The sequence below is a fragment of the Aquarana catesbeiana genome, linkage group LG08 (genome assembly GCF_042186555.1).
Source record: "Aquarana catesbeiana isolate 2022-GZ linkage group LG08, ASM4218655v1, whole genome shotgun sequence".
NCBI classification, from domain to species: Eukaryota; Metazoa; Chordata; class Amphibia; order Anura; family Ranidae; genus Aquarana; species Aquarana catesbeiana.
The window spans coordinates 113,019,730-113,036,738 of NC_133331.1; the positions used below are offsets into that span (position 1 = coordinate 113,019,730).

General features: G+C 40.9%; 1 protein-coding gene across 3 annotated transcripts in view; it reads right to left on the reverse strand.

Annotated features, from left to right (window-relative positions):
* Positions 1-906: 906 nt before the first annotated feature.
* The window catches only part of A1CF (APOBEC1 complementation factor), a 94,707-nt gene continuing 78,604 nt past the window's right edge, over positions 907-17,009 (reverse strand). For all 3 annotated transcript variants that reach the window (XM_073596332.1, XM_073596331.1, XM_073596333.1), the window contains 3 exons: positions 10,843-10,979; positions 8,158-8,282; positions 907-3,814 (listed from right to left, as the gene is read on the reverse strand). In XM_073596332.1, coding sequence (XP_073452433.1) covers positions 3,660-3,814; positions 8,158-8,282; positions 10,843-10,979 — 417 coding nt within the window. In that variant the 3' untranslated portion in view covers positions 907-3,659. The remainder of the gene's footprint in view (positions 3,815-8,157; positions 8,283-10,842; positions 10,980-17,009) is intronic.

Here is a 17,009-nt window from a genome sequence, read left to right on the forward strand (position 1 = left end):
ATAAACAAACTGTTAGCAGTCTTCAGGGGGTTTCAGCACTGCTTGAAGCTTCTGAAAGCCTTTAGAAGTCTATGTAAAGCTCTATTAAATGCAACAATTGGTACTCCCATTAAGATCAGTAAAAGAAACTACACAACTGCCTGACGGGGGTCCTTGGTAGGGTGATATTTCTGGTAAAGCTGAATTTCAGACATAAATTTGGAGAGGTGGGCTTTGATACTGACCCATATAAATCAGATTTCCATCAGTTACAACAGCATACCCTACAACACAATGGTGTCTTTAAAATAAAAAGAAAAGAAGCATACAGAATTTTATTTATTTAAAAGGCATGGTGTATGTATAGCATACTAACTAATACTTAATATGTTACCTTTTGAAACTGTCACAAAGGTTGCATTTTGTGTTTCATTTAGTGTAGAACTGTTACCTTATGTTACAGTTCAGTGTGCTGTCAGGTCGTGACATGTTCCTCCCTGTGCAAGACAAAGCTTTGAGAATCGATTAATCAAATAAACCAAAGTTCAACTTTAGAAGCTAGATGTGAGATTCCAAAACTAAAAAAAAAGGAGGGGGCAAGGCGGGGGTTGATAATAATGACACGGTACACTGCAATGCATGTGCACATGCAAGAAGTGCTTTAAAAATCAACCATACTAGGAGAAATTGTGAGCCTTTGAGATCAGTGTTCTGGCCCCCGGGAGGGAGTGGAGTGCTATTGCCAAGACCAACCAACCAGGATCCACCTACCAAGGTAGAAAATAGGTTAAGCAACTATATGCCAGGATCTATTTGTTTGATATGGGCAAATACATTACTGGTTCTTTGCGTGTTTGCAATACAGGAACCTCAATTGGTGTTAGTGAATGTTGTGAAGTATTCATAGTCAATACAAACACATAAAAATAGTATGCACAAGTTTATTGGTTGTAATTAGCATCTCAGTATTTTCAGGAATTTCAGTATTCTCAACCAGTATTTACATATGTATTTTACTTATTATATTGAGTTCCAATTTTATCATCATTTGCAGAACAGTTTTCTTTTTTACAATAATAAACATTTTAAAAATGCCTTCCTACAAGAAGTGTCAAAACAGGATACCAAAACACGACTTCAACTTGTAAAAAAAGGTAAATGTTAGCTACCATCAAGATACCATGGCACCATAATTTGCAGTTCGTCCACATGTCAGATCTACAGAAACCTGAAGTTGGCCACTGGCTAGTAGATAGGAAGAACGGCATTTCCTGCCCTGAATAGAACTTTGGATAACAAAAGCTTCAGGTTGTTGGAAGAACCTGGTATACCTCCAAGAAAACCAGCAGGCTGCACAAAAAAAAACTAACAAGTTCCTCTACCCATGCTTAACATGTGATTAGATGCAGCCAATGTAGCTTCTGAAAAATGTTCAGCAGGTTCCAGCAGGATCACCCATGCATCAAATTGTAGCTGGTTTATCAGGAACTGGTTGAAATTTGCTCAGGGCTTGGCCAATTTTAGAGGTGAGAGGTCACCTGCAGTCTGACTTTTGATGTTCTGCTCATGTGACTGACCTCATGTTGATAACACACACCCCTGAGTGTACATGACAGCACAGCATAACAGATCCCTGTAGTTGAAAATAATATAAATAACTACAGGGGTCTGTGTTTGATACTGCTATGGGTACTTAGGAGATGGAAGACCGCGTGTGCTATTGGCTTGAATTTAGATGACTGACAGGGCAGTAAAAACCTCAGAGGGGCTTCTTACCTCTAACTCTTAGATCCAAGGCTCACCCTAAATATCATTGATGTGATTAGTACTCTTTAAGGATATTTCAGTAGTAGATTTTGGTGCTCCGTTTGCAGCCAACATAATCAGAGAGTCATACCATGTAAACGTTTTCTGTTCCTATTATGTCAAATTAAAGATATAAAAGGATTTTTATTTTGAACTATTCTATAGTATTATGATGGCAGCTATTTATAGATTTCATCATTACCAAGTTATATGAAATACTTTTTTTTTAAATTCACAGTGACAGTTCTTTACAAACAGAAGTATCATCTGTACAAACATAAGTGCTCCATGTGCACATTCTTTTTTAATACTGCTGACTTTACTCTTTTTTTGCCATTAGCTTAACATGTGTAGACCACCTTACAAAGGTCATGCAAGCTTTGCGATTGGAAGAAGAGAGACCAACCAATTACATGTTTATAGACTTTTTAAATCCATATGCTCAAATCAATAAGTCTTTGCCTGCCCCTCTACTAGGTAATTATGTCTAAATTAGTTCTATATGAATTACTCTGTCCTTTAAATGAAGTAGCAGAGAGTAATTTGTTTGCAGGGGGTGGGTTGACTGATAGACAAAGTTAACAAGGGTATGCTGGGTCCAGACTGGCAGATGTCTGCATTGGACTCTCTACCACTGTAGGTGATTGCTCAATGTCAGTCAGTAACCTCTGTGTCACCCATCTATTGATAAAGATGCTAATTTTTCTAAGAATAATATCAGTTAAAGTATGGCCAGCACTACTTGTTTGATCCAAACCATGCTTGATGGTCTGGCAAAAAACCCCAAAAAGTACAATTTTAATTTGAATTGTCACATAGATACTTTGATTTCCCTATAAGTTATGTAGAATTCATATAATCTAACATGCAAACACAAAAATGTCAACAGTGAAACAGCAGCATGCAATAAAACTTAACACATCCTGTCTGAATAATAAGAATTATACACTGTTGTTAAGTCTTGAATACAAATTCAAGGAAGCAGGAGGACATTGGGACCTGTAAGTGAACAGTATAGGACTTAAAGGAAACCTGCACCAGGAGAAACACTAAACTCCTTAAAATACTAGTTGTCAGACTGTGACTGGCTACTATACATTCTTATTTATCCAGAACAAGTATACAGCCAAATAAGTCAGAGTCTCTGAAATGCATGGTTGTTTTAGGTCACTGACCAAAATTACTGAAGCCACTGGACTAGCATAATATCCAGAGAGCTAGCACTCTCAGTGCTCTCAGCACAAAAAAAAGTGGACCAGCAGCAAAAATGGCAGAGCAGAAAAGAGCAGTTTATACATCTGACTCAATGCAGACGCCTCCATACAAAACCAAGAGTCCTAAAATCTGCACTGCCATGTCATTTAAGCTTAAAGCTTAATTTGTAAAGATAAAACACAAATATATTGTAATTTGGCCTCTCAGGCCTCTGTACTGACTTCTGGAAATGCTCATGATTTATCCAGATCGTTCCATACAGGAAAAAAATAATAAAATGGAAAAAATGCAAGAATACCTATTTACCTGTGGTAAAAAAAACGCATTCCCTCAACAATACATTTGATCCAGTGTTTAAAGTCCTCTAAAAGAATTTAAAAAAAGGCCTAACTTTTTTTTGTTACTTCACTACTAACTAGTGCATAAAAAGTGTAAACACTATCAACAAACTTGAAGCTGAGGACCATTAAATATAAACTGCAGTATTACTAAAGAAAATAAAACCTTATGCCTATAAAACTACACTAAACATCCAACTAAGTATTTTCCATTCCATCACAGTGGATTAAAGTCCCATTGGACATCACATATAAAGGAAACCCCAGATTCCATTCACATTCACCACATACAGGATGTCTTAACTGAAAGTGATATAATCCTTAGAATGTTCCATATGCATCTCCTCGCGCTGCTACTGCAAAAGCTGGATAGGCTTCGTAGGTGGCATAAGCGGCAAGGTCTTGTCCCAAGGCGACTGCTTGTTTTAGTTGGGTGGCAGCAGCTACTGCAGCTGGCGAGCTAGCTATGGCATATCCTAAAATTAAAATTAAGCAAAACATTAAAAATTTGAATGGATTGGTATATTAGATCAAGGACTATATGTGTTAGCCATAGGACCCAATTTCACTTAGACAATGCTAGAACAATCTGAGTGGTTGGCCAGAGTAGCAAAAAAAATCTTGGTATAGACACAACACACATTAAAGGTAATCTGCCACAGAGGCATCTGATTGGTATAATCCAGAAACAGATTACATAAATACTCATAAAATCACCTTTATTGCCATAAACTATTGGCAATCAAAAATACACAAATACCAATTGTATAAAAATACATTTTTAAACACACAATACATGTGGTTTTTGAGCTCAAGAAGATTTGTCTTAGTGGGAAATATTAGGTAATTCAAATTACTTGTGCTGTGAAATTCTTCTTTTCCTAACCTGTAATAAACCTGGTTGATTGTGCCAGTTCCTGTGTCCTCCTGCCTCTGCTGACCACAATAATCATGGCTGCTGAGCCCTGATTACCATGGTCAGTTTATGTGCCCTTGTCATCTGCTGCTCTCATCTTTCCCCTGATAGTCACTTAGGCTACTTTCACACTGAGGTGCTTTGCAGGCGCTATAGTGCTAAAAATAGCACCTGCAAAGCACCCTAAAAGAGCCGCTCAGTTCACTCCAATGTGATCTTCTTTTTTGGTCTGCTCCAGGCCACCTGTTGTTTGCAGTTTTAAGTAATTTGTTTGCTGCATCCCCCCTGCCAAACCTGCCCCTCCATGTTCAGCCTCTCATGGAGTTGGAAGACCCTCAATGCTGAAGGACGTCTCTATCCTCCATATGTAGAAGGCATCCCGGTGAAGCACCCCTAGGATTTCTTCTCCAGTGTACCATTGGGATCTCCTCATCTTTGCCAGGGGGCAACTTTTAAGCCTGTTTGACTCATACAGCATATGCTGTCTTGGGTCCCAACCTTTAGGTAAGCCTCCATTCATATGGGTGGTGGTATCTGCACAATCTTTATTTTTTCACATCAAACCCCTGAGAAGGCCTCCAAGGCGATTTATACCTGTATATTTTCTTCTGACCTACACTTTTGCTATTGGACATTAATGGCTTGTCTAGACCTATATAACATCAGCTATTTTTAGGTCCAATATCCATGATACGCCTTCATTACTTTGGGGATTATTTTGACCACTGTTTTCACTATTTATCCACGTGGTGACTATAATTGTTTCATAATCAAGATGGACTGTTTTACTAATAAGGAACATTTATCATTTTTATGTTGATACTCACATTTTGTCACTTCACTTTTGAATAATTTACAGCGCTGCACGTATCTTATATACCTTATGGTTTTCAGCAAAAATTCTATTTGCAGTGTCAGCGGCTTACACGTTTTGAGTTAATACGTTTTGAGTGAGCGCAAGGTTATTTTGTTTTTTCTGTACACTCCAATGTGGAAGCCCGAGGGCTTTCACACTAGAGCGGTGCGCTTGCAGGACGGTCAAAAAAGTCCTGCAAGCCGCATCTTTGCAGAGCTATAGGAGCGGTGTATTCACCGCTCCTAAAGTGCCCCTTCCCATTGAAAACAATGGGGCAGCGCCACAAACCGCCGGCAAAGCGCCGCTGTAGCGGCTCCTTGCGGACGGTTTTAACCGTTTTTCGGCCGCTAGCGGGGGTTAAAGCCACCCTGCTAGCGGCTGAATAGTGGCGCTAAAACGACGGTAAAGCAGCGCTAAAAATAGCACTGCTTTACCGCCGGCACCCACCCACCCCAGTGTGAAAGTAGCCTTACCCCTCCCCTATCAGCATGAGAGTGCTTTCCTCCCTGCCCCTCCCACCGCTATTTAGCTGAATGTTGCAGCACATCAATGTATCCCATAAAGGTATGCTGTCGTTAACAAAAGTGTAAGTATTTGTTTTAAAATGAAAAGGCAAAATACCTTTTCTGAAACCACACTTGTGCGGTCACATGATCCCCCTGTTCTGGCCAGCCCCGATCTATGGAGAGAAGCAGGAGGGGCTGAGATTTTCCTCTGCTGGCCAACTGATGTCACAGGGGAATCTCGGCCCCTCCCGCTTCCCTCCATGGATTGGGGCCAGTCAGCGCAGGGGGATCATGTGACCGTAAAGTTGTGGTGTCAGAGAAGGTATTTCGCCTTTTCATTTTAAACGAACACTTACACTTTTTGTTAATTACAGTGTACCTGCATGGGATACATGTAAAGTCACATAGTGACTTTACAAACACTTTAAGCTTTAGCAATAAAACCTGGAAGCCCATTGGTTTCTATGCAGTGCTGCACCAGCTCTTGAACTCTCCAGTTAGTAAATAACCCCCCACGTGACAGTGCTCGGGTCTGGCAATTGGTGCTTTGGCATGTAATGCTGCATTGTGGGAGGTAAGAGAGAGAGTCGCATGCTACTCCATAGTTCAATGTATTGCATAACATTCTGGCTGTAACGGAGAAGCAGGGGAGCAAACAGAAGATTGCCAGGGCAGTCAATTAAGGGAAACTGTCATTTTGGCCTTCATGGTTCACTTTAATTTCATCCACAAAGATATAATCAAATCCTACTGTCCTGGAGCTCTAGCGCCATAGGAGCCACTGGATAGGATTAGTCCTCTGTTTTTGCCTCAACATTCTCAATAACCTTAGCCCCTCTGACACATCAGGTTAAGTGTACAAACATACAATATGACAGGAATTCACTGAAAGTAATGCTATTGCCCAATAGTAGTGCTACATCACTAAAAACAGACACCAAATCAGGTAGTAAAGGCAAAGCTAATATATTGTCACCCAGCATGGTTGCTAACTAGGCAAGCATAAAATGGATTAACAGTGGTAATATCACAGTTTAGCAGGCAAAGTGATTAACAGTAGGGATTAGGCAGAAGATGACATTTGGTATCCAGATCAGCATAAACATTAGTAAGGCCAACTCAAGTGCAATAATGAACAGTAGTAACGTTTAATCTACCGAGTGTTGTAACTATACTGCCAGAGCACATTTATGGTGGCGATGCTAGTCCTAGACCAACTGGGTATGCACTGTCCAAAAGAAAAGGAGGATTGTAGCTGAGAGGGCAGGTGAACAAAGGGGGTTTGCAGGATAATTATTATGGAAGGGGAAGTCTTTTGAGATGTTCTTCTGACGGCTATCGCTGGGGCCCGTTAAGAATGTTGGTGCACTTAACGACAGTTCTAGTTAACCTGCATGCAGTATAGGCAATGTATAGGTATAATCTTGGCACAGGTGCAAGGTAGATGTGGTTCACATGCAGTAAATGTTTGGTATAATATGGTATGAGGTTGATATAGGTGCAGTCTAGGTTTGGAATAAATGTGGTATAGAGTGCACTATGAGTGCCTTATGGATTGGGGACACTGGGTGCCTTGATCTCAGTGGTTCAGTCCCTGCTAGCAGTATCAGCAATAGACGAATAGCCGTCTCACCAATCCCTGGGACCTCCTGCTGTAGAAGGGGATGCCAAAAGTCAGGAAAATATAGGCAGTTTTGTAAGTGTCATCCATTCTTGGACTATGTTGCTTGAAACTGGTGGTGCAATTTCATCTTAAATGGAGCATTGAAAGAGTAGTTTTTTTTCATTCACCTTTTTACCATACTACAGTTAAAATACCCAGCCAGTACTGGAGGATGCCACTGCATGATACCCAGATATGATGCAAGTTACATAGAGGAACAACCTCTTGTAGCATTATGCAAAAAGCCCTGTCTGTCCTGGAACTAGAACAACATCTGAGAATAAATAATGGCAATAAATTGCTATTGAGTGGGAAAACTATATCATGCCCACATCCCTAATTGGTACAGAATTAACATAGGACACATAAAGATGCTCACTGTACCTGTTCCCCTAAGTTTTTACTAATTCATTTTATACTTGCTGGCCAACACGTCTGGTGCAATGCCATCTTCTTCATTTTGTATATCTGCTCTATTTCAGGTGTCTGTGCCATAAGGCATATAGATTAGAACCAGCTTGGTTTCTGGTTGGTCATTCACTAACTCTTTACCTGTTATGATAAACTTACTCTAAAAAACAGACATACCCCTTGAATCCATCAGAACAATGCCCTTACAACCAGCGTTTAAGCCTAACACGTTTATATAGACAAGAGTTTCATTAAAAGAAAACTTTGATGGGAGAAACATAGAAGCTGTCATTGCTGACTTTTTGTTGAAAATACTATCCAGCAATTACAGACCCCATTTTTCTCTGTGGACAACAATAATTATAGCCTTTAATGGTGAACGAGGATGGATGCCAGCTGGGCATGTACTATATGTACTATAGTGAAAAATGAACATGATGAAAGAATGGTACACATATTGGAATTACCTGCAAAGGCTGTTTGTGGCTCAGCACTCTCTGTTGGGATTCCTAAGGTCTGAAGTGTATACTCAGCTGCATAGGTTTTTGCTTCATCCACAGATATACAAAGCTTTGGAGGGGTAAATGGGTGGCTATAACAGCAATATAACAATATTTAAATGTTACAGTTGGCCTAAATGGTACTATGTCTACCAAAAGGCTATAAAAAGGTTAGAAATAACTAGCTAATGTTTTAGGTTATTATTGCAGTGTTTTCCTTGCCCATGCAGTGTATGTGACACTTTCCAGCACCCAATTACCGCTTCTTCCTTTACTCTACTGCCATACACAGAGCCTGTGCAATGCTGGCTTGAATGTTGGCATATTCTGATTTTTGCTGAGCCGGACAAAATTTGAGCCATGGGTGTCCCTGTTGGTACCACCTGGCTTAACGGCTTAACAAACTTCAATATGAAATTTGAATTAGCTGGGCAGAAAGTTTTCAAATGTACTGCGGATGCAGCCTATCAGATGCAGTAACTGCTCAGGTATTCTGTAAGCCAGGGGAGCAGCAGCTCTCAAATTAGAATGATCAGTAGGAGAGATTCCTCCATCCACACTGTTTATGGAAGAATTCTTAATGTGTATGGCTAGCTTAAAGTAAAACTATAGGCAAAACTTTTTTTTTTCATTTTGGATAGAGCAAGGGAGGGTTATAACTTTTTCGCTATCTGTTTCCTATTGCGGTGATTTTTCTTCACTTCCTGTCCCAAAGCCAAACAGGAAGTGAGAGGAAATACCTGCAAATTAGGAGAATCCATTTGGGGCTCCATAGGTCAACTAGTGTCCCCATCAGAAGATTTCCCCTCTATTACTTTTCTGGGACAACTCAAAATTTGGGACTTTTACTTTAACTTTCAGTGATATTGGTAAACAGGACAAATCGAGAGGGTGAATCTCCTTAACGGGGGCACAGACAGTAAAAAAAACTCCACTATATCCAAAACTAGCAAAAACGTTTTGCCTTTAGTTATATTTTAAGATATATGGTTGCCTCAAGTACATTTATTATTACAAACTATGACACAGAACCAACATTTTTTTAAACATAAATTTACGTAGATAACAGTGTTTACTTCTTCTGTGTGCATATCCTACATTTTTAAAAGACTTTAGAGTACCTTTTAAACAAAGTGCCTATGGTGTCACCCTTACAACCCCCAGGTCAAATGAAGCCTCACCTCTTCTACATAGGCACTGTCCGCCTCTGGATGGCCATTTGCCCTGAAGTCAGTTGTAATTAATTATACATATGTATCCCTTCAGAACATGTATGTTCATGAAACATGTTTTGAGGGTTCTATGAGCTCACATCACGCCACCGTGTCCACATGCTCAGAGCGGCGGCCATTACTGTAAGTCTGGCCGGTTTGTTTTTACTGTTTTATTCTGCTGCAGCTGTTTTTATGTAAAATCCTTTTAGAATAAACTACATACAACACCATATGAGCACTTTTTGGACCCCTGGTGGTGAGCTTTTTAGATGCAGTTTGTGGCTTCCTGTGATAATGGTTCCACGCTTCAAACTAAATGAAGTAATGAGTGCCTGCTAAGGAATTTATATTGAAGCCTTCATATGTTTTACTTCTGGTGAGTGCATACTGTGGTGGAGGCTCACTTATATTAGATCTTCTCATAACACCTTATGGAATTTGGTCATTGAGTCCAAACACTGGAAGAAACTTCTCATACTTGGTGGACACTTCTATATTTTTACTTTTATGTTTGTATGCACATTATTATTATTATTCGGACTTTCATTTTATTAGACATTTATTGTACATATTTTTTGCACTTTTATTTAAAAAAAAAATTACACTTAATTGGGATATCACATCTGTACCATAATTAAAGGGGTTGAAAAGGTAAAATTTAAAAAAAAAAAAAAATAACAAACATGTTATACTTACCTTCACTGTGCAGCTCGTTCTGCACAGAGTGGCCCCGAACCTGGTCTTCTGGGGTCCCTCGGCGGCTGTTTCAGCTCCTCCCTGCAAGCATTAACCACCTTAATGCGAGCTCCCTCGCATGGTGGTTAGTGCTTGCGGGCGCGCTCCCGTGATACAGCCGGCGGCTATAGCCGCTCAATGTATCACTCGGCCCCACCCCCCAGCGCGCCGCGTCATTGAATGTGATTGACAGCAGCGCGAGCCAATGGCTGCGCTGCTTCCAATCCATCCACTGTAGCCAATCAGCGGCCAGGGTGAGCGGAGGAATAGATGTCGGGAACGAGAAGCTGACTTTCGAGGCGTCAGGTAAGTAAAACGGGGGGGCTGGGGGCGGCGGTATTGTCAGAAGTTTTTTCACCTTAATGCATAGAATGCATTAAGGTGAAAAAATTTTTACCTTTACAACCCCTTTAAGTGATGCACTTTTATTGATTGGATTTCTAATAAAACTGTTAATATTATCCAATCATTTTCTCGGTTTAAAGTAATCTGATTTGCTGATAATTATTGCTAGAAATGTTATTTGTCCTTTAGATCTATGCATAATCTATCACTTCTAATGTAAAATGAATATAAAAACACATATTTAGCAAAAAGGTAATTCAAAAACATTATATAACAGAATACAACTGTTGCAGTTTGTCTAAATACATCTGTAAACACCCGAGCACAAACGAATGTCCAAAATAATATAAACACTTACATAGCAGGGTTCTGACTAGCAAGGAGGGGAATGGTGATTTTATATAGAAACAGTTGTCTCTGGTCTTGACCGATTGCAGAGTGCAGTTGGTATACTGGCTGACCCCAGTTATTTTTTTGACAGATTTCCTCCAGCACCTTTAAAAATAGGAACAGGTCTGTAAAGTCAGTTTACATTTTCATACACAGAACCAATGTATAAAATATAAACTGCTACAATAAAGAGCCAAACATACAGCAAAAAAAATAAATTAAAAATCTAAATTTATTCTGAGATTTATTGAATCTGGGCCATTTCAGATCCGTATTTAACAAAAAGTTGTATAGTGTGTAATCACAGTTTTTTACTTCTAAAATCCAATAAATCCATAAGCTGATCTTTCTAACATAAACTTAATTTTAGGGCAATATGTGTCTTTTATGTCATGCATAGATTTGCATGAGAGGAGATAATTTGTACATTTTTTTTTGACAGTTGTTTAAAACAGTACTAAACTTTTAACTATACATTTTCTTTAAATATGCATTGGGTATTCACACATAATGGCAAGAATAATTTTAAAATATTAAATTGTAGCATTGTATTGTAGCATTCATTATTATTTATTATAGGCATTTATATATCACCGACAATTTTTGCAGCACTGTGTATACTGTACATTCATATCAGCCCCTGCTTCAAAGGAGTTTACAGTCCCAGGTCTCTATCTGAAACGTATTCATAAACACGCACACTGGGGTCAATTTAGACAGGAGCCAATTAAGTGGCATGTCTATAGAGTGTGGGAGGAGACCCGCACAAGCAGAGGGAGAACATGTAAACTGTCTTGTAGTGAGTGGTTTGGCTGGATGTCAAAACAAGAACCCCAGAATTGCAAGGCAGAATTGTTGACCACTAAACCACCATTGGAAACAAAGCAGTACAGTGAAAACTGTAAACTGAAATCTCAAAGAGTATTTCTTAAAGGATGCTGTGGGCTATAGCACTTTGCACATTCCCATGGCTTAAGCCGGGTACACAGTACAGTCTTTTACATGTTACTCTGGGGGTTGCGCAAAAAAAACAAACGGTCAGCTCTGGACGGAGCCGCTGTACTAACCATGTGCGGTTAATCCAGTGATCTCCCGCTGAGTTGTTGTGTTCTGACAGGGGGACAGCCCCCTGCCAGAACACTCCAATCACCGCTCTCTGCCTTTGGCTGAGCACGCTGATCGGGAGACAGTCGGCTGCTTGTTTTCCAACATGCACTGTCGGACAAACTGACATATGCACAGGCAGAATGTCACCCGTTTTTTTTAACCGGCAAATGTCTCCCAAAATTCTGCCTGTGTGTACGCGGCTTTACTGAGTTCCTAAATTAACAGGTAAAAGAATAAAGTAGATAAGCAATCTATCCTTGGAGAGGTCCTATAATATTAACAACCCTTGTAAGCAAGGGCAAAACTTAAGCCCCATACACATGGGCTGATTATCCACTAATATTGGCATGTTCAACAGAAACCTGCTGACATTCAACCAGTGTGCATGGCAGCCTGTCTGACAGAAGCTGGCCGAACATCTGGCTTCTGTCGAAGGTGCATGACCAAAAAACATCTGCTGACCGATGTCTGCGAGCGCTGACCAGTGTGTTCTGGTGAGAGGGCAGTCTTCCTGTCAGAATACAATAGCTCAGCTGGGAGATCGCTGTACTAACTTCAGTTTTTTTTGATCAGCCCTCTGGCTTGAACGCAAAAAAAAAAAAAAATAATAATGTGTACCTAACTTAAAGAAGAGCTCTAGTCTCTTAAGTGAAAATTAAAAGTCAGCAGCTACAAAAAAACTGTAGCTGCTGACTTTTAATAAACAGCCACTCACCTCTCCCATGATACAGCGGTTTGCTCACCCCAGCCCTTTTTGTCCCTGTGTCCTCTCTCGCCGGCACTGGCACCTTTACTAAGGGCACCCAGCTGTATCAGCTTGCAGCTTCACAGCCAGGTGCCCACCGTGCATGTGCTAGAGACTCTGCACACTGTGAATGATGCTGCAGTTCTCTGGGACCTGTTATGTGTCCCAGAAGACTTTGTAAGGGGGGGGGAGATCTTCTGCTTCCAATCTCCTAGGTGGTAGGAGCATGAGTGGGAGCAGGTACCTGTACCTGTCAAAATTGGGTACCTGCTCCCCTCCTTCTCCCCAAAAGCTCCATTTCAAAAACAGGAGCGGAGGAGGAGGCCTTAAAGTGGAATTTCCCCTTTTGGGTGGAGCTCCGCCTTAAGTTTGGGCATAGTTGGTTTGAATTTCAGCTGCTTGGCTTGCAAGAGACAAAGAAAAAATGCCTCACCTGATAAGATGCAATCAGTATTTAGATGGTAATTTTCCACCTGGCTCAGTTAATTTTAAATTTTATTGAGCCAGATGGTGCTTGCAGGGCCCCCCTCTGCTCAATTTTCAGTCAAAATGATTTTAAACCTCAGACCTGAAATATGAACAAAGTATATTCTTCTATAATGTGTACTTGTCTCAATTAAGATCACTGGGTGACATTTCTGTCTGCTGCTTCATTCTTCTGCTATCAGCATGAATCACTTCTGGCAGGTTTTCCCAATACCAAGAGAAATAAGGTGACAGGAAAGGGACCTCCAGCTGATTGACAGCCTCAGCTCTGTTCCTGTGTGCTGTGTGAAGGAGGTGTGTCCCTTCCCTCCAATCAGCTCTCAGAGCTCCCCTTACTGAGCTCTGCAGAGTGTAACTTTGGCTCTCTGCCACTTTTTTTCTGAACTCTCAGACAAGCTTATAAGTTATGCACTTTGAACCAATGTAGAGAAGAGAAGACTGCAGATAAACAGGTACAACCTATGTAGGAGGATTTATTTCACCTCTGTATATCACCTGAGGCCAGTAACTTTACTGGGTATATATAAGACTTTACAACTACTTTAATTCAGCATTCATTTGGTTGAAATTCGATATGCCTACTTTTAGGCTAGAGTATGACAGGAGATCTGTAATAATTCAAGAGTCACTTAATCCCTAAAGACTAGTCGGTATAAGAAATGATCAATATGCTAAAGGATAAAACAAATAGCTCCCTATGGTGTAAACTACACAAGTACTACGTAGTAGCAATTAATATCACATGATCTACCCCACCGTGTAAAATTCAAAATGCTAACCATAACATGCCATTCACAACATCGCCCCCATCTACATCACCAACCTCATCTGCAGATATCGCCCAAATCGCCCCTTCCGCTCCTCCCAAGAACTCCTGCTCTCTAGCTCCCTTGTTACCTCCTCCCATGCTCACCTCCAGGACTTCTCCAGAGCCTCTCCCATCCTCTGGAATTCCCTGCCCCAGTATGTCCGATCAGCCCCTACCCTGTCCACCTTTAGGAAATCCCTGAAAACTCATTTATTCAGGGAAGCCTATCCCACACCCACATAACTGTCCCTGAGCCACCCCCATCAAATCATTCTTTGCAGCTTTTACCTTTTGTACCACCACCCCCTCCCTTTAGAATGTAAGCTCTACGAGCAGGGCCCTCCTGTACCTTTTGTATTGAACTGTACTGTAATTGTGTTGTCCCCCTTATACATTGTAAAGCGCTGCGTAAACTGTTAGCGCTATATAAATCTCGTATTATAATAATAATAATAATAATAATAATAATAATAATCTGCAATGCTCTAGTTATGTGTGACAGATAGCTATTTATGTAAATTACATCATTGGGAGCCATTTGTCTGACAATTAATTGCTAGCATTTTAGTTGCATTGCAAAGTTACTAAATATTGCCTGTGTAACTCTAATAGACAACACTAAATAAATATCATAAAGTATATGGATAAAACATGATCTCTGAAAGATGCTGCACACACATGCAGTGCATGAACAAAGCCATCTACCATTTTTTTATATAATATTTAGGCATGTCATTAAAATTTAGGAGTATGCTAAGTGACCTTCAAGATTTCAATATATATTAACTTCCTGTCAGTTAGTCAGTGCAGTCGATGTGTTCCTGTAATTTATTGTCTAATTCCAGGATACAGAACTCAAGGTTCTGTTCTCTAACTAATGGCATATTTTCTTATCTAGAAATTAAGGCAAATAGCTTTTCAGCAGATGCGTATGTGGTCAGATAAATACCATAATGGAAACATCGTATTTGATAATATGCTGTCAGACTACACTCTGCTAAAAATACTTCAAGAAGCAAAATGTTTTTTTGGCATATTACATCTATCACTATTACTTTTATTATTCACATTACGCTACTAATGATTATTATACTTAGAGCCTTACCTATACTACCCACATACACCCCCCCCCCCCGATTTAGCAAGACATTATAATATGTTTCTAAAAGATTATGTTCATTCATTTTGTAACCCTGGATTTTCCTAAACCAGAATTCCCATGTCCATATTTGGTCAGTGATGTCACCACATTCCTAACCCCTTGAATATACACCTGATAACAAGTCTGGTGAGTCATGTGCAGTGTGAGCAGATGGGTCAGTATTTCCATGTTTTTTTTCTTTTGGCAATCAGCAGGAGATGTTCGTTGTGAATGTTGCTGGAATTACAATGCTTTGTTTTTATTTTTTTAAATGATGCACTTGTCTGTGTTTATTGACAGCAGATTTTTATGTGAATGAGTATGGGTACTATATACCTCTTGCTCATTCACTTGGAGAGGTGTGGATATCTGGGGGACCCCTTATCTTAAAGGGGGCTTCCATATTCCAAAAAGTCTTCTCTGCATCACCACAGCCACCGGGCTAGACTTGTGGGGAAGGATCCCTTGTTCTCATCAACATAGGGCCACGCCTCCTGCTGGAGGAATATGGCCTGTTATGCCCTGTACACACGGCCGGTTTTCCCGTCGGAATAAACTCTGAAGGTTTTTCCGACAGAGTTCTGACGGAATTCTGCTCAAGCTGTCTTACATACGCACGGTTACACCAAATTCCGACCGTCCAGAATGCGGTGACGTACAACACGTACGACGGGGCTAGAAAATGGAAGTTCAATAGCCAATAGCCAATAGCTTCCGTCTCGTACTTGCTTCAGAGCATGCGTCGTTTTTGGTGCGTTGGAACAGCATACAGACGAGCGGTTTTTCTGATAGTAATTAGTTCCGTCGGAAAAATTTAGAACATGTTCTCTATCTAAGTCCGTCTGAATTTTCAACGGAAAAAGTCCGATGGGGCATACACACGGTCGGAATATACGATGAGAAGCTCCCATCTGACTTTTTCTGATAGACATTCCGCTCGTGTGTACACGGCATTATAGTTTAGGCCTGCCAGGTGCTCAGATAAAGGGTCTGGTATAGATTTGTGAGGTGACCATAGAACTTAATTTAGTAAAGATGGAGAGTGCAAAATATGGTGCAGCTGTGCACAGAAATCAATCAGCTTCCAGTTTTTTTTTTGTCAAAGCTTAATTGAACAAGCTGTAAGTTAGAAGCTTATTGGCTACAATGCACACATATGTAATTTCCCTCTTAACCACTTGACGACCGCCTCACGCCGATGTACGTTGGCAAGGTGGCACGGACAGGCGAAATCACGTACATGTACGTGATTTGCCTTCCGCGGGTGGGGGGTCCGATCGGACCCCCCCCTCCGGTGCCCGAGGCGGTCGTCTTTTGTCCCACGGCGATCGGAGGTGAGGGGGAGGCCATTCGTTCGTGGCCCCCCCCTTGAGATCGCCGCCGGCCAATCGAATCATTCCTTTGCTGCTGTATGCTAAACAGCAGCAAAGGAAATGATGTCATCTCTCCTTGGCTCGGTAATTTCCATTCCGGCCCGAGGAGAGAAGACAGGTATGTGAGTGCACAACACCTACACACACACAGTAGAACATGCCAGGCACACAAAACACCCCCCCCCCCGATCGCCCCCCCGATCCCCCCCCAATCACCCCCCCCTGTCACAAACTGACACCAGCAGTTTTTTTTTTTCTGATTACTGCATTGGTGTCAGTTTGTGACAGTTACAGTGTTGGGACAGTTAGTATTATCCCCCTGTAGGTCTAGGATACCCCCCTAACCCCCCCTAATAAAGTTTTAACCCCTTGATCACCCCCTGTCGCCAGTGTCGCTAAGCGATCATTTTTCTGATCGCTGTATTAGTGTCACTGGTGACGCTAGTTAGGGACGTAAATATTGAGGTTCGCCGTC